Raw genomic sequence first — 18,483 nt, forward strand, 5'->3', positions numbered from 1 at the left:
TTCCCAGCTGTGGCCCAGATCTCAGACCCATCTTTACAGAAGCAGCCCCTGAGCACAGGGAACAAGGAGGGGCTACCACAGTGTAATCTCAGAGCAGTGAAGACCATCATGCAACATCCTAAATGACACAGTGTGAGCAGGCTGTGAGGTGTGGAGGCAAGGAGACAGGACCCACCTGGATGGTCACATTCATGGACTCTGGCACAGGTCTGGGTACACTCAGGGGGCCTGGTACCACAGGGAACTGGAGGGTAGATCACTGACGCGCCACAGTGGCAGGTTAATTCATCAAAACCTGGGGAAACAACAGGTGAAACAAAACAACCCTTCATGAATTTGAGATGCGCACAAGATAATTACACACACACACTTTTTTTTTTTTGGCTTGTATTTTTACAGGAGAATTTTTTGGGGGGCTGCTCTTTTAAAAAAGGTTTTTATTTCATTAAAGTTGAGCTGCCGGCAAAGTGTTAAGTCCATGAGTATCCCAAGACATTTTTACATGTATTTTATAAACAAAAGATCTACAGACCATCTCTTTTGACAGAACAGGAGACTTCCACTAAAGAAACAGATTCTTTTTTTTTTTAACTTTTTAGTTAGGGAAATGGATAGAGATTATAAAAGTCACAGGTAGTTAACAAACACAGAAAAATATGCTTTTGAATATAAACCTCAGAGAGCCACTGAAGCCATTAAAAAAAAATTCTTATAAGTATAACCGACATCTATCATGATAAAAATATGAAGTTGAGATGAAGCCAAGAGCTACGTCTGAGTTCACTAGGCACAGTTCACAAGCCCAATCAAAATGAGAACTCACATGGGGCCTCCAACAAGCGGTCCACTTTGTCAAGAGCTCTCCTAACCCTCAGACCCAAAGGGGAGCTAGTTCTTCAATCCTGGTCCTCGGTAGAGGCTGGGTCTTTGGCCATGGTTCTCAACTAGGGACCAAGAGTCAGAAAGCCCAGGCCCTCCAGGATTCCTCTACCCACTGCTCTTCTCCAGTCAGCACTCTCTAGAAAACTCTTCAGAGGCTACACAACGTGGTGGAAAGAGCCCTGTAAATATAGCAGGAGACTTAGGCTTCTAGTCCTGGACCTACTTCCCACTTGTGCGGTGACTGTGGGCAGGTAACTTAACGACTCTGAGATTGCTTCCTTTTGGCCAAATGGGGATACCAAACTTTGACCTGTCCACTCAGAAGTTTATTGTGGGGGTGGGCTAATATATGTGAAACAGCTAGGTAAAGAGTAAGAGCCTACATAACTTGTTTCTACGGAACTCCATGTGTGTGATTTATAACAAAGCACTTAACTCCGTTTTGAAATATGGTAGGCCTAGTATTCCACAGAAGGTATGTTGGGAAACCCTGATCTAGGCTAATCTTTTAATGTAGCAGTTCTCAAAGAGTGCTCAGTTGAGCCTAAGACTCCCTGATCCTTTCAGGGAGTCCACAAGGCCAAAATTATTTTCATAATAATACTTAGATACTATTTGCTTTTTTCACTATGTTGACATTTGCACTGATGGTGAAAAAGCAACAGCTGGTAATACTGCCAGGGCATTAGCGCAAATAAGGCAGTAGTGCCAAACTGTAACTGTTGTATTTTTCACTGCCACGTACTTAGAGTAGATAGAAAACGACAATTTCACTTAAGAAAGTCCTTGATGAAGAAGTAAAAAAAAAAAATCTTGACCCTTAAATACATGTCTTTCTAATATTCTGTGGAACAAAATAGGGTATCTGCTTCAAGCACTTTTGTTGCACACAAAAATACAGTTGTCCCTCAGCATCCTGGCGGGAAGGGATTGGTTCCGGGACCCCCATGGGTACCAAAATCCAAGAATGCTCAAGTCCCTTATATAATATGCTGTAGTATTTGCATACAACCTACACACATCCTCCTGTATACTTTACATCGTCTCCAGGTTACTTATAATACCCAATGCAATGTAAATGCTATATAAATAGTTGCCAGCACAAAACAAATTCAAGTTTTGCTTTTGGAACTTTCTAGAATTTTTCCCCTTGAACGTTTTCAACCCACAGTTGGTCGAATCTATGGATGTGGAATCCATGGATGTGGAACCCTCAGATATGGACGGCTGTCTGACCTCTGGTCATTTTAAAGAACTGCACTTTTCTGAGTCGTGAGCTGAATTGCTGAATTAACTTCTTTTTTCATAACACACCGTTTTCCTTGAAAAAGTGACCGACAAACTATGATTATTCAGACTTGGGTATTTTGGCAGACGTTGTATCAAAAATTAGCAGTGAGCCCATCACTTTAAGAAAACTGAATTTGCTGCCAACGATAACATTCAAGCTTTCAAGTGAAAATAGAATTTTGGAAAATACGCGTTTATCACTATGAGCTTGACAACTTCCTAATACTTTTCCCCAGAGTTTTCTGATGGGATTGGTAGTGTTATAATGAATGTGAGTTTTTAATATTATAACACAAGCAGACCCCATCTTAGGATCACTGCTTACATCCCAAGTTTCATACATTCAGGGACAACAGAGGAATAACTTCTTTAAAAGTCTCAATAGCTTTTCTGCTGTGAATGCTGCCGAGTAAGCAATCATGGAAGCCTCCCCCCTCTACTGCCATCGTGTCTAAGTCAGAGTCTCCCAAAGAGCCCGAATAGCTGCGGAAGCTCTTCATCAGACGTTTGACTTTGAAACAACCGATGAGAGTCTGAGGAGCCATTCTGAGCAATGGGGAACGCTCACAGACTGTATGGTAACGAGGGATCCAAACACCAGGCGCTCCAGAGGTTTCAGGTTTGTCACGTATGCCACTGCGGAGGAGGTGGATGCGGCCATGGATGCAGGGCCACACGAGGTGGATGGAAGAGTTGGGGAACCAAAGAGGGCCGTCTCAAGAGAAGATTCTCAAAGACCTGGCGCCCACTTAACCGTGAAAAAGATTTTTGTTGGTGGCATTAAAGAAGACACTGAAGAACATCACCTAAGAGATTATTTTGAACAGTGTGGGAAAACTGAAGTGATTGAAATCATGACTGAGGCAGTGGCAAAAACACAGGCTTTGCTTTCATAACCTTTGATGACCATGACTCCGCAGACAAGACTGTCATTCAGAAATACCACACTGTGAATGGCCACAACTGTGAAGTAAGGAAAGCCCTACCTAAGCAACAGATGGCTAGTGCTTCATCCAGCCAAAGAGGTCGAAGTGGTTCTGGAAACTTTGGTGGTGGTCGTGGAGGTGGTTTTGGTGGGAATGACAACTCTGGTGGTGGAGGAAACTTCAGTGGTCGAGATGCCTTTGGTGGCAGCCGTGGTGGTGGGGGATATGGTGGCAGTGGGGATGGCAATAATGGATTTGGTAATGACGAAAGCCATTTTGGAGGTGGCGGAAGCTACAATGATTTCGGCAATTACAACAATCAATCTTCAAATTTTGGACCCATGAAAGGAGGAAACTTTGGAGGCAGAAGTTCTGGCTCCTATGGTGGTGGAGGCCAATACTTTGCCAAACCACGAAACCAAGGTGGCTATGGTTCCAGCAGTAGCTATGGCAGTGGCAGAAGGTTTTAATTACTGCCAGGAAACAAAGCTTAGCAGGAAAGGAGAGCCAGAGAAGTGACAGGGAAGCTACAGGTTACAACAGACTTGTGAACTCGGCCAAGCACAGTGGTGGCAGGGCCTAGCTGCTACAAAGAAGACATGCTTTTGACAATACTCATGTGTATGGGCAAAAAAACTCGAGGACTGTATTTGTGACTAATTGTATAACAAGTTATTTTAGTTTCTGTTCTGTAGAAAGTGTAAAGCATTCCAACAAAGGGTTTTAATGTAGATTTTTTTTTTGCACCCATGCTGTTGATTGCTAAATGTAACAGTCCACTCATGAAGCTGAATAAATGTGTCTTTTTAAAATTGTGCTGTGTAAAGTTAGTCTACTCTGAAGTCATTTTGGTAAACTTCACCCCAACAATGTGAAGTTAGAATTCCTTCAGGGTGATGCCAGGGCCCATTCGAAATTTATTTACAACCCGCTTGGGTGGAGAAGCCATTGTCTTCAGCTGAACTGACAGTTACTGTGTTGTGACCTGCAGTTCACCGTTAAAAGGGTCACCCAAGCAAAGTTATGGAGTTTTCTGGTTATTAATATGATTGTTGGCACATTCTATGCAATATATCTAAACTGAATTATGGTACCAGATAAAGTTATAGATGGGAATGAGGCTTGTGTATCATCCATTATCACGTGTAACCAATAAATGATTTAATACCCTCTTTTAAAAAAAGTCTCAATATATCTGAAATACTAAGGCTTATTAATTCAGTAATCCATACCAACCTAAGAAAATCAATCACTCAGAATATATCATCCCTGACTTTCTAGAAAACTCTATATAATACAGTATACAGTGAAGACACTCACTAGCTTGCCAGCATGTTTGGCAGTTCCCACGATGACAAGGTTCTTCACATCTATGAAGGCCACAGCGGAGTTTCCTCCCACAAATCAAAGGACACTTGTGCTCCTTATCCTAGGAGGAGAGATATTGATTGATTGATTGATTGCATGCAGGATCTTTGTTCCCCGACCAGGCATCGAACCTGTGCCTCCGGCAGTGGAAGCACAGAATCCTAACCACTGGACTGCCAGGGAATTCCTGAGAGATTTATATATGTTTACAAAATTATCTCCATTTTATATTTTCCATAAACAAGATTAATAAAGAAGCTCTCCACAATTATAGATCGCATGATATCTGGAATTAGCTTCAAAATAATCAAAGGAGGGGGAGTAGGTGGGGATGTGAATGAAACAGGATTAGTTATGACCTGATCACTACTGAAGCTAGATGTTGGGCATATGGGACTCATACTTGTATCTCTGCTTTTACATATGTTTGAAATATTCAGTAATAAGAGGAAGTCTTTAAACTTTCAAACACAGGTTTATAAGTAAGTCTTGATACACAGAACAATTTCATCACTCTTCACACTGTCAACGTAAATGCTAAAAATAACAATTGTGTATTATATATGTGTGTGTATATATGTACTACTTTACTATTGGTACTGTGTTACCTTGTTTACACACACACACACACACACACGATAACACAGTACCCACTGCCAGGTAGTGCTTCCTTTACTTAGTTCCACAGAAGTGAATACTTCAGATAACTGAAACTTGTTCTTTAAAAAATGCCACACTCGGGACTTCCCTGGTGGTCCAGTGGTAAAGAATCCTCCTTCCAATGCAGGGGACGCGGGTTCGATCCCTGGTCGGGGAAATAAGATCCCACATGCTGCGGGGCAACTAAGCCCATGTGCCACAACTACTGAGCTCGTGCACCTCAACTAGAGAGCCCGTGTGCTGCAAACTACAGAGCCCACAAGCTCTGGAACCTGTGCGCCACAACTAGAGAGAGAAAACCTGCATGCCACGACTAGAGAGAAGCCCGCGCGCCGCAACAAAAAGATCCCGCATGCCTCAACAAAGAACCCATGTGCCACAACTAAAACCCGACGCAGCCCCCAAAAAAAGAAAAGCATATCCAAGAATGGAGGCCCCTCTTCTGGAAAAAAAAAAAAAGCCACACTCATTTTGCCTACTGATCTGACCCATGGAATATATGAAACTTGAAGCCTGAGTTGCTAAGGCCAAGCCAGTCTGTGTGCTGGGACAGCATACAGTCTCCTGCAGATGACTACATGATCATCCAGTGGTCTTGAGCTCTGGGGCCTGAGGCCTTCTGTCTTTCTTCTTTCCCTTCCTTCATGTTGCCATCAGCTGACTTCTTGACCCGGCTGAGGCCTAAAAAGACCCAGTCTGTCTCTCTGGGTAGCAGTCTGACTGCTGCTCAGGGGCCTCTCCCAGTGATTTCCAAATCTGGGCTGCATTCTAGATGGCTGAGGCTTCCAGAAGCCCAGCCCCTAGATGAATGCAATCTGATAGTGCTTAATGATAGGTCCACTTACCACACAGCATATCTCGTTACATTTATGCCGTCCACATAACCGTTTCTTGTTACACCTCTTGTCACACATAAATGTAGCATCTGCTATGAACAATTAAGAAGAAAAAAAAGTCAGAGGATATGAACATTCATTCAACAAATATTTGTGTGACTACAGGCTGAAGAAATACAAACGTAATAATGTAAATAAATTAGTTATGGTGAAAATGCATACTACTTAAATATCACTTTTCACTTGCCAGTCAAAAAATAGAAAATAGGAAGACTACCCAAGTGCCCACTGATAGATGAATGGATAAAGAAGATGTGGAATATATACAATGGAATATTACTCAGCCATTAAAAAAAGGGAAAGAAATCTTGCCATTTGTGACAACATGGATGGGCCTAGAGGATATTATGCTAAGAGAAATAAGACAGACAGAGAATGACAAATACAGTATGATTTCACTTATATGTGGAATCTAAGAAACAAAACAAATGAACAAACATAACAAAACAGAAACAGTGTAGATACAGAGAACAAACAGGTGGTTGCCAGAGGAGAGGGGGGTTGGGGAAAAAAGAAACAGGTGAGAGGTACAAACTTCCAGTTGCAAAACCAATGATTCATGGGTATGAAATGCACAGTGTGGGGAATATAGTCAATAACTAAATAATATCTTTGTATGGCGACATAATGTAACTAGACTTATTGTGGTGATCATTTTGAAATGTATAGAAAAAAACACTATGCTGTGTAATAGGAACTAACATAGTGTTGTAGGTCAACTATACTTCAAAAACAAACAAACTCATAAAAAAGACATCATATTTGTGGTTATCAGAGGCTGGGGGTGGGGAGAGGGGGAATTGGAGGAGGGCAGTCAAAGGCACAAACTTCCAGTTACAAGATAAATAAGTATTAGGGATGTAATGAACAACATGATAAATATAATTAACATTGCTGTGTGTTATATATGAAAGTTGTTAAGAGAGTAAAGTAAGAGTTCTCATCACAGACAAAAATTTTTTTTCTATTTCTTTCATTTTCCATGTATATGAGATGATGAATGTTCACTAAACTTATTGTAATAATCATTTCATGATGTATGTAAGTCAAATTATTATGCTGGGACAGGAATAAAGACGCAGACATAGAGGATGGACTTGAGGACACGGGGAGGGGGAAGGGTAAGCTGGGACGAAGTGAGAGAGTGGCATGGACATATATACACTACCAAATGTAAAATAGATAGCTAGTGGGAAGCAGCTGCATAGCACAGGGAGATCAGCTCGGTGTTCTGTGACCACCTAGAGGGGTGGGATAGGGAGGATAGGAGGGAGACACAAGAAGGAGGAGATATGGGGATAAATGTATATGTATAGCTGATTCACTTTATTATAAAGCAGAAACTAACAAACCATGGTAAAGCAATTATACCCCAATAAAGATGTTAAAAACAAACAAAAAATTATTATGCTGTACACTTTAAGCTTATATAGTGCTATATGTCAATTATATCTCAATAAAACTGGAAGAAGAGGGGGTTTCCCTGGTGGCGCAGGGGTTAAGAACCCGCATGCCAATGCAGGGGACACGGGTTCGAGCCCTGGTCCGGGAAGATCCCACATGCTGCGGAGCGACTAAGCCCGTGCACCACAACTACTGAGCCTGTGTGCCACAACTACTGAAGCCCACGCGCCTAGAGCCCGTGCTCCGCAACAAGAGAAGCCACCGCAATGAGAAGCCCGCGCACTGCAACGAAGAGTAGCCCCCGCTCACCTCAACTAGAGAAGGCCCGCGCATAGCAACAAAGACCCAACGCAGCCAAAAAAAAAAAAAAACACTGGAAGAAGAAAAGGAAATAGGAAGACTGATTAATGTATGGAACAGGTGAAGGTGTGGAGAAAAAGGCACACACACTTAGTGAATGGGAGAATAAACTTTTGGAGTACATATGTATCTATCAAAAATTTAAGTGGTAATTCCATTTTAAGTAATGCTTCCTACAGATACACTTTCAAAAGTAGCTAGGACACCAAAAGCACAAGCAACAAAAGAAAAATAAATTAAATTTGATCAAAATTAAAAGCTTTTGTGCATCAAAGGACACCATCAAGAAAAGGCAACAACATAATGGGAGAAAATATTTGCAGATCAGTTATCTCATAAGTGTCTAGGATCCAAAATTTATAAAGAACTCTTTCAACTCAGTAACAAAACGACAACCCAATTAAAAAATGGTAAAGGAATAGACTTTTCCAAAGAAGATATACAAATGGCCAAGTACATGAAAAAATGCCCAACATCATTAGTTATTAGGGAATGCAAATCAAAACCACAATGATTTATCATTTCATACCCACTGAGGATGGCAATAACAGTAATAATAATAATAGTAGTAATAAAAAACAGAAAATAACAAGTGTTGGAGAGGATGTGGAGAAAATGAAACCCTCATACATTACTGGTGGGACTGTAAAATAGTGTAGCTACTGTATAAAACAATGTGGCAGTTCTTTTAAAAAACTTCTACCTAGGGCTTCCCTGGTGGTGCAGTGGTTGAGAATCTGCCTGCCAATGCAGGGGACACGAGTTCGAGCCCTGGTCTGGGAAGATCCCACATGCCACGGAGCAACTAAGCCTGTGCGCCAGAACTACTGAGCCTGCGCTCTGGAGCCTGCGAGCCACAACTACTGAGCCTGCATGCCACAACTACTGCAGCCTGTGTGCCTAGAGCCTGTGCTCTGCAACAAAGAGAGGCCAGCACAATGAGAAGCCCGCACACCGCAACAAAGAGTAGCCCCTGCTCGCTGCAACTAGAGAAAGCCCGCGCACAGCAACAAAGACACAACGCAGCCAAAAAGTAAATAAATTTATTAAAAAAAAGAAAAAACAAAACAAAACAAAAAAATGTTTCATTGTATGTTCTGTGAATATTATCTCAATAAAGGTGCTGAAGGCGCTGAAGTGTTTACTGGTGAAATAACGTTTGGGATTTGTTTTCAAAGTACTTCAGTGAAAATTAAAAATAGGAAAAAGAGGGATGGATGAAGAAAGAAGATGGGCAAAATGCTGATAACTGTTGATGACTGGTGATAGGTACACAGAGATTCACTATACTAGTCTCTCTACTTTCACATATGATTGAAAATTTTCATCGTAAGCTAAAAAAGTAACAAGATGGTTACAGCGTTATCTGTAATGGGGAAAAATTGGAGACAACCTAAACGACCAACAAAAGAGCAATGGTGAACTATACTATGGCATATCCACATAAAGAATGTTCTCAAGAGGGAGAGCTATACACACTGACATGGAAAAATGTCTTTGATATATTACTGAGGGGAAAAAAACAAGTTCCAGAAAGTATGTTTAGTAAGAACCTAAGTTTAGCAGAAAAACAAAACCATACTAGCACATGTATACATCTGTATGAATATAGAAAAAGATCTGGACCCATACCCAACAAACTAATGATGTGGTTTTATCAGGGGAATGGAACTAGGAGGGGGAAATGGGGTGAGGGTGTATTTCTACTTTTTACGTTAAATTACTTTATCAATTTTTTAATTATTAAAAATTATGTATTAATATAGTAAGTTTTCCAAATTATATTTTTTAATTACCAAAATTTTGACTGTGGTTTTGAGGAAGATATTTCTGGTTATGTCAAATATTCAGATATTTGAGGCAGATATTCAGCCATTCTCCACCTTCCTCAGGCTAACAGAGCCTTAATTTTGTTCAGAAACTGGGCGCCCACATGTTCCTCCATTACAGGAGTGAATGCTGAATAGTGTAGCCTGTCATGGTAATTCCATTCCCCTTGTTAGTGAAGGGTTTGGGCAGGAACATGTGATAAAAAGCATACTGAGGGTCTTTTAGAACTGTCTTCCTTGTTCTCAAGAAGGAAGAGAAGAATCTCTCCTTTTCTTTAGATGTTGCTGGGAACATGACAATTTTTTCAATGCATGAAATTGCTGTAGCTAACTAATACCCATGAGGGGAAAACCAAGAAAATCACAGGAAGCTGGACTGGAGTCCTAGAATCACTGGGTTTGTAATTAACCAACCTTGGACTTGTTCTGCCTCCAGATTTCCTGTTACGAGAGACAGTAAACCTCCTTAGAGCTAAAGTCATTTTTCCTTGGGTTTTTTGATACCTGTAGCCAGAAGCACCTTAACCAATACAGCTTTCTTTCTGACCAGAATAAGAACTTTTATTTTGTATAAGTTTATCTTCTATCACTTTTCCAAAACAGTTTTAAGGTGGTTTAAACAAAGACTATGTGACGGTTGGTAAAACAAGGACAGAACCATAATAAAGTGGAGTATCAGGATCAAGGACAAAGGAAGAAACAATATTCTAGGCCTAAACGTTAATAAGGCTGCTGGCTGAGTCCCCCTGTTCTAGGTATCCAACAGTCCTATCAAGCCATAAGGGGATCAAGCATCAGAGTCAGTTTTTTACAAAGTTTGCTTCATTAGATATTATTTTCCTTCCCTTCCCATACCAACATTTTATTATGAAAAATTTCAAACATATAAAAAAGTTGAAACGAGTTTATAGTGAACACCTATATATGCCCACTACCTAGACTCTACCAGTAGTTGCTTTTTCTCATAACTCTCTATTCTTCCATCCAACTATCAGTTTATCTTAATTTTGGATGCTTTTCAAAGTAAGCTGCATACATGAATACACTTCCCCTGTATTTTACAGCATTTCATTAACTAGAATTCAATTTATGGTTCTTTTTTTTTCTTTTGAGGTAAAAGTTACATACAGCTAAATGCACAAAGTACCTTCACTGAATTCTGACATATAACCCATCCCCCTGTCAAGATGTAAAAAATTACCTTCACCCCAGAAAGTTACCTCATGCCCCTTCCCAGTCATACCTTCGCTTTTGAGACTGGTACATGGAAGCTCCTATGGAGAAAGAAAAGGGAATAGTAACTACTTCAGGAATAAATGAAACAACACAACTGCAGCATAATGCTAAATGTAACATGCATATCCCAAATACCCAGTACTTCTCTGGCAGTCGCTTATTCACTAACTTCACCTATCGGGAGCTACGTTTGCCCAGTCCCTGTAAGCTTTACTCCCAACAGGGCCCCAGGTCTAATGACTTTTCATGCAAATATAACATTCTTTGTGGTCTGACCTCTAAACTCACAGCAGATTACGTATTATAAAACCTGAATGAAAGAAGGACTGACTGCTAAAGGTATGCAAAGCAAAGAGAAATAACTGTCTGGCAAGGGTACAGACAGAAAAAGCCATAAAAAGCAGATATAAGAATTGAAAATATGTAACAATCAGTACCATCTGATGCAGGGACAAACAGCTCTACATACTCAAGAGTATCCCTGGCAATGCAGCTGAACTGTAGCAGAGTGGAATACAGAAGTCCTTTGCCATTCAAAGTTTTGCTACCCTGGTTTCAATCATGTGTGAATGGCCTCAAAGGTCTATCACACGTAATTCTGCTGATACATGTTCCTGAGTAACATGTGTGGGGAGGCTGCTGTGTGAAGGGCCAGTCACTTGGGAGAGAGTGAGCCTGGATGGCTGCCCAGCATCTGCATCTGAATTTGGCTTTGATGTCATGGACAGGTTGCTATGTACTCCGAAATAAGCAAAATGATAAAAACATTTCTTCTCAGTGAAAATGACCCTGAAAAAGGGGGGCAGCTGCTGGAGTTGATAACAGACGTGAAGATGTCTAAGAAATTGAAGCTTCTTGGCTAGAAAAATGTTTTTGGTAAATCAATGAGTTGGCTCGGTTCTATGACATGAAAAAATTCCCCATATGCTCTCTAGAGATACAAAGCAAAAGTGACTCATGAAATTGCTTGAGTGAGTGCTCCAGTTAATACAAACACTGGATTGTACACAGGAAATGCTGGGAGTTTGGGGGTTTTGAGCACAAGCCACCATTGTCCTTGCTTGGCCCTACGATAAACCTTTCTCTGCTCCAAACCCTGAAGTTTTATTCGTTTGGCCTCACCGTGCGTCAGGCGCATGAACTTGTGTTCGGTAACAATTTTGGCGAAGCCAGCCCAGGGGTCTGTGCTCGTGCCGGGTCGACCCTAGCCAGAGGCAGCCCCTTCCCTGAGTGCCCAGCAGCTAGCTGCCGGAGCGCATTCATTCCAGGGAACTGGAAGGGACTCTGCCTGACAGGCGCCAGCCACCCCACAACATGAGGCTGTTTGGAGTTGAGAAAAAAAAAAGAAAAAGAAAAAGAAAAAGAAATGACATGCTGGAGTGGTATGTACACCTGCAGGGAAAGACAGAACTCCCATAAATCCCTATACTAAATATGAATTACCAATAAAAACTTAAATATAGGGTTCTTTGTTAATAGGTAGTAAGATACAGCAAACATTTCTCAGACTCCTACCAAAGTGATTAAAAGAGAAGAACTTCTGAAGCTTTAAGAAATAAGTTTCTATTTATCTAGAAAACTCACTTCCATGGAAAAGTCCATTCCATTACAAAAGATATTTCAGGAAAAATCTGGCTGAAAAATGAGGTAATTATCAGTGTTTCAAAGAGATCTTTCACTTTGTCAAATTGTTTAACAGAATTCATATTGATAGTGAGCTCCTCCAGCAATTTTAGAATAAGATTTTATTTGCAAAAAAAATTCAATTTACAAAATAGCTTTTCAAGAATACATTCACTGCCATGGGATCCACTATTAGGGGGAGTGAGGACAGAGAGTGAATGAGAAGCAAAAAAGCACAGAGACAGAGAAAGGGATTGTTGGGGAGAAAGAAGCAAACTGACAGTTGTGTATCCCAACCCTGTTTGTAATTCTTGGTCACAAAGAGCACCTCCAGGCATTACTAAATTTATGATTACTAAATCAGAGTATCTCACAGTCTTCAAGCTGGTATTTACAAAGCATAAAATGGTCCTGTACCTGACATTCAAAATACCTTTACTGTCCTATGTATTCTGTGATTTCATTCAGAAAAAAACCCCACACATCCTCATACAACTTTTGTCACATGTAAATTGCACTACTTTGACAATTTTTTCTTTAATTCTGAAGCTTACTTATTAAGCTAGCTCCCAATTTATGGACAATATCCTCAGAATCATTTGCAAGTCAGCTGCTACCCAGACCTTGGGCTGTATTTAACAAATAGAATCAACTACTCAGAATTCTGTCTCTACTCAGGCCTGTGTTCTGCTGGGACAGGTGCCGATATGCACTGAAATGACCAGAAATACATCAGAGAGCAGGACAGATCAACATTCAGTATGTTCCCCAAGTTGGATTACCTACAGACTTCAGAGGAAAGCTTCTTGCCTCTTCTGGTTACAGACATAGAAATGGGCACTAATTCCAAAATGGTAAGATGACTTTTTATAATACATAGTCCAATGAAGTTTGTCCCAGGCAGAAAGCAGAGGTTGACAAAACAGTTGTATAGTGAAAAATTAACACTATCTGAAGAGAGGTCTGGCCTTTGCCATTGGCTTCTGGGAGATAATCTTGGAATATCATGGCTAATGCGAGTGTCATTGTTTCCCTGGAGCCTTGGGTCACCAGAGAGTCTAACATGATTTAGGGTGCAGGCTGGCCACACCGAAAGACCAATGATGTGATTTAGGGCATGGGCTTTGGGTCACACAGTGTTAGTAGACTTTGGAGGGACTGGAGGCTGAGATCAGCTACATGGGCAGTCAACCATGCCTACATGATGCAGCCCCAATAAAAACTGACCACCCACTCGCAGGTGGGTGAGCTTCCTTGGTTGGCAATACTCCACGCATACAATCACACACTGGTGCTACGAAAGTAACGCTGTTCCAACTCCATGGGGAGAGGACAACTGGAAGCTTCATATTTGGTACTTTCTTGCATTCTGCCCTACATGCTTCTTCCTTTGGTTGATTTTAACCTGTATCCTTTCCCTGTAGTAAATTGTAATCAAGAGTATAACAGTTTTCAATGAGTTCTGTGATTTCTTCTAGCGAATAATCAAATCTTGAGGGTAGCCTTGGGGACCACTGGATTGCAGTTGGTATCAGAGGTGAGGGCGGTCATGTGGACTGTTCTAATTCAGCAATTGTCTGAACTCCTGCAGTGGGTGTCAGAAGTGAGGGCGACCTTGTGGACTGTGTTCCCTCTAACTTAGTGAGCTAACTGCTTGCAACGGTGCTATTGTTCTTCTCTTCTGGCATCTAGCATTATCACACTTGTATTTGGTCAAGCTACTTGTATATGTGCCCTAAGCCTATTATTGGCCTCTGAGCCTTGCGTGCCATACCCCTTCACACCGATCATACAACTGGTCCATGGTAGATATCGGTATACATTGGCTGGATTGGATGAGTCATACACAGTATTAACAGAAATAAGCCTGAGGTTATTTTGATTCCTTCCCTCCCACAATCACCAATTTAAAAGGCATTGGGTGCTTCCCCAGTGGCGCAGTGGTTAAGAATCCACCTGCCAATACAGGGGACACAGGTTTGAGCCCTGGTCAGGGAAGATCCTGCATGCCGTGGAGCAACTAAGCCCATGTGCCACAACTACTGAGCCTGAGCTCTAGAGCCCGCTCGCCACAACTACTGAGCCTGCTCGCCCCAACTACTGAAGCCTACGTGCCTAGAGCCCATGCTCTGCAACAAGAGAAGCCACTGCAACGAGAAGCCCGTGCACCGCAGTGAAGAGTAGCCCCCCGCTCGCTGCAACTAGAGAAAGCCCGCACACAGCAAAGAAGACCCAATGCAGCCATAAGTAAACAAACAAACAAACAAATAAGTAAAAGGCATTGGTGGCAACAACTCTAGCATTCTGTAGGATTTACCTTTGTTCTGAAAGAGCATCTGCAGGAAATAACTGATGTGCGAGAGCATGGTCCACAGTCTCCTTCATGGCAGCGCTTTTCACAAGTATGAATGAAATCTTTAATAAAAATGAAAAGAGCTGGGAATGAAAATTGCAACTACTCATTTTCAGACTCCCAAATTAACTAGCCACAACGGTCTTCCACCTCTGTTCCCTGCAACTCCATCACCAGAGTTGAGGGAAGAAGGATGCTATCAAATGCCTCTTCCCCTATCTTCCCTTCACCTGGCAGGCTGAGCCTTTTCCAGCAAGGACAGGCCCCAGCATTAGTCACAGCAAGATGCTCTGGAGCACAAGATGCTCTGCCTAAGTCAAGGAACAGATCTTCTGACTCTTTATTTAGACCTCAAGTCTCCAGGTTAGACTCGGATCTCCTTAAAATTGTAGCCATGGGTGACTTGCTGAAGTACTCTTGACTCCGAAAATCACCTGGGGATCGTAAGTAATCAGAAACCATCATCCATAATCTCACTAAGCTCTATGAACGTTTGGTGATAGGTGGCCTGGCTAGTCATTCTGCTAAGCTAGATTTTAGGACAAGTCCTGTTTCAAGGACCCCATCAGGGATCATCCATAGTCTTTCTCAATGGCTGCTGTTTACATGATGCATTTTTTCCATCCTTTTACTTTCAGCCTAACTGTACCTTTGACTCTAAAGTCTGTTTCCCAAAGATGGCATATAGTTGGATCTTTTTAAAAAATTCATTTTGACAATCTCTGGTTTTTGTTTAATTCACTGACGGTAATGTTAGTATTGATATAGTTGGATTTATGTCTGCCATTTTACTTTTAGTTTTCTTTACATCTCATGTCTTTTTGTTAACTTAATTCTCCTTCATTGCTTTCTTTTGCATTAAGTGAATATTTTCCAGTGTAACATTTTTTCCTGGTAATGGCATGTTCCATTATGTTTTGAGTTATCTTCCTAATGGCTGCTCTAGGGCTTATCATATGCATCTTATTAGAATCTACTTCAGATTTGTACCAACCTAACTCCGGTGAGATACAGAAGCCTTACACCCATATAGCTCTATTTTCTCTTCTCTTTTGTGCTTTTATTGTTATACATATTACATTTATATGTGTTACAAATTCAACAGTACAATGTTAAAATTATTGCTTTATGTTATGCCTATTAAAGAAGTTGACAAAAGAAAGGAGAGCAAGTATGCATTTATAACTTGTTATGTTTATCTTATTTACCATTACTGGTTTTCTTCATTTGTTGCTACAGATCTGAGTTACCATCTGGTATCATTTCCTTACTCCAGTACAACTTTGATCCCACTGACCTCCTTTGTGCTGTTACTGTCAGATACATTTCTATATACTGTAGGCCTAACAATACAATTATATGCATATTTTATACAATCACTTTTTAAATCAGTTGCAAGAAGAAGAAATATGCACTTATACTTTCTTTTATAATTATGTAATTACCTTTACTCTTTGCTTTTTCTTGTGGATTTAAATTTACATGTGGGTTTACTTGGTATCAGCCTGAAGACCTCCCTTTAGTATTTACTGTAAAGTATATCTGCTAGCAGAGAACTCTGTTTTTCTCTTTTTTGAAAGACTTTTCCTGGATATAAGATTCTTGGTTGGTAATTTTTTTCTTTCAGCACTTTGAATAGGTCATCCCACTGCCTTCCTGTTGCGATGCAGTGTTCTCCACTGTTTCTGATGAGGAGTCAGCTGTGAATCTTACAGTGGTTCCCTAGTATGTAATGCGTCATTTTTCTCTTGCTTTCAAGATTTTCTCCTTGTCTTTGGCTTTCAGCATTTTTACTATGTGCCTAGGCATGGATCTCTTTGAATTTATCCTACTGGAATTTGCTGAGTTTCTTGGATGTGTAGATTAATGTCTTTCAATAAATCTGAAGTTTCCCACCATTATTTCTTTGAATATTTGTCTGCTCCTTTCTCCTCTCCTGGTGTTCCCATTACACGTTTGTGTGCTTAAAGGTGTCCCACATTTCTCTTGAGGTGCTGTTCACTTTTATTCACTTCATTTTCACTATGTTCTTTGAATTATATAATCTCTATAGATCTATCTTCACATTTATTGATCCTTTCTTCTGCCAGCTCAAACTTACTGTTGAGTCCCTTTAATGAATTTAAAATTTTAATTACTGGAAAACTCCAGATTTTCCATTTGGTTCTTTTTTAAAATTTCTCTCTCTTTACTGATATTCTCTATTTGATGAAACACTGCCTTTACACCTTCCTTCCTTTACCTCTTCAGGCATGGTTTCCTTTAGTTCTTTGAATATATTCATAACGGCTACCTTGAAGTCTCTGTTAAATTTGACATTGGCCACTCTCACAGAAAACTGAAACAGAAAGTTTCTGTTACCTGTGGGGTTTTTTTTTCTGTTTGCATACTTTGTAGTTTTTTGCTGGAAACTGAACATTTTTGGTAATACGTTGTTTGCAGCAACTCTGGATACTGATTCCTCTTCCCACAGCTTGTTTTTTGTTGTTGTTGTCTACTTGTTTATTTGTTTTGTGCCTTGGCTAAGCTATTTTGGTGAAGTCTATTTCTATCATAGTATGAAGCCACTGGTGTTGTTCTTTAGATGGCACAGCCTTGGGCATGTGCACGGTCACCCTGGGATGACAATGGTTTTAGCAGGGCTCTCTTTGACTGTCTCTTTCCCTGATCTCTCTGTTAAGCTGTCTGCCTCATTTGGTATTACACTCAGTCCTGAGGCTCCACTAATTGCTGGCTGATTGCTCTATTATTTTCAACAATGTCCTGGGGCATAAACTGCTCAGCAGTCTGATCCAATAAAATTTGGGCAGAGGTAGTCTTTGAGGCAAATCTGTGAGGTTTGTTCTGACCCCAGGATGGTTCCTCTTAGTTATCTCCTTCCCTGGGTCTCTCTGGTGAACCAGTTGGCCTATAGTTTAGCTGTTGCTCTTAATTAAGAGGAGCTATTGTTTTCTAAAGGGCCCTTAGGCCTGAACTTCCCCACACTCTCTTTCAAATTAAAGTCAGTTCCTTTGGGGAATATTTTGGAACTCTTTCCTTATGGACTGCTTCTCCCCCCACCCCGTCACTCAGTCACTACTATGGGTGCTGGGTGAGATAGCAGCCTCTAGTTTTCTTAGCTTTCTTCTCTCACTGTGAAACCTCTCTCCTACAAGTGAGCTGGGGTGAGGGTGACTGATGCCCCAGTACTCCTGCCTGTTGTGACTAGAGTAGAGCCTCCAATCTATGGGTGGGCTGTGCGGAGGAAGGGAGTCCCCAACCTGTCAGCTCTGCTTACCAGAAATTTAGCCTTTTCAACTTGGAGTTGGCGGGGTTGGGGGGAGGGGGGGGTGAGAAAAGCTGGTGGTCCACTCCTCCTAGCAAGTAACCCTTGACTGGGAGCTGAGGGTAGATGAAGCCCCAATTTCTTGGGCACACCAATCCTGAGTGGAGCTTTTGTTGAGCTGAGCTGGGAAGGGGTGGGGAAGGAGAAAGTAGGTTGTGATTCAAATGACACACACTCTTGCTGTTCTTACTCAGTTTTAGTAGATTTTCTTCAATAAAAATTTCTTCATTTGATGTATGCCCACAGGACAATTTCCAGAGACTTTAAATGGTTGCTTTTTTATAGTTTTCCCCAGCTTTGCTTGTTTTGCTCCTCATGCTACCATCCTGAA

At 41.1% G+C, this 18,483-nt stretch overlaps 1 protein-coding gene and 1 pseudogene across 5 annotated transcripts in view; one reads left to right on the forward strand and one right to left on the reverse strand.

Annotated features, from left to right (window-relative positions):
• NFX1 (nuclear transcription factor, X-box binding 1) overlaps nt 1-18,483 on the reverse strand; it is a 78,706-nt gene that overhangs the window by 19,804 nt on the left and 40,419 nt on the right. For 4 of the 5 annotated variants that reach the window (XR_009008610.1, XR_009008611.1, XM_057548440.1 and 1 more), the window contains exons 10-14: nt 14,792-14,889; nt 10,859-10,889; nt 5,972-6,054; nt 4,419-4,527; nt 176-295 (exon numbers count right to left, since the gene is read on the reverse strand). Coding sequence is in view for 3 of the 5 variants with exons in the window: in XM_057548440.1 (XP_057404423.1) it covers nt 176-295; nt 4,419-4,527; nt 5,972-6,054; nt 10,859-10,889; nt 14,792-14,889 (441 nt within the window). In the remaining 2 variants the exon portion in view is untranslated. The remainder of the gene's footprint in view (nt 1-175; nt 296-4,418; nt 4,528-5,971; nt 6,055-10,858; nt 10,890-14,791; nt 14,890-18,483) is intronic. The other variant, XM_057548442.1, reaches the window with a different exon arrangement.
• LOC130708384 (heterogeneous nuclear ribonucleoprotein A1-like) lies at nt 2,572-3,568 on the forward strand (annotated as a pseudogene).

Source organism: Balaenoptera acutorostrata, chromosome 6, assembly GCF_949987535.1.
Source record: "Balaenoptera acutorostrata chromosome 6, mBalAcu1.1, whole genome shotgun sequence".
NCBI lineage: Eukaryota > Metazoa > Chordata > Mammalia > Artiodactyla > Balaenopteridae > Balaenoptera > Balaenoptera acutorostrata.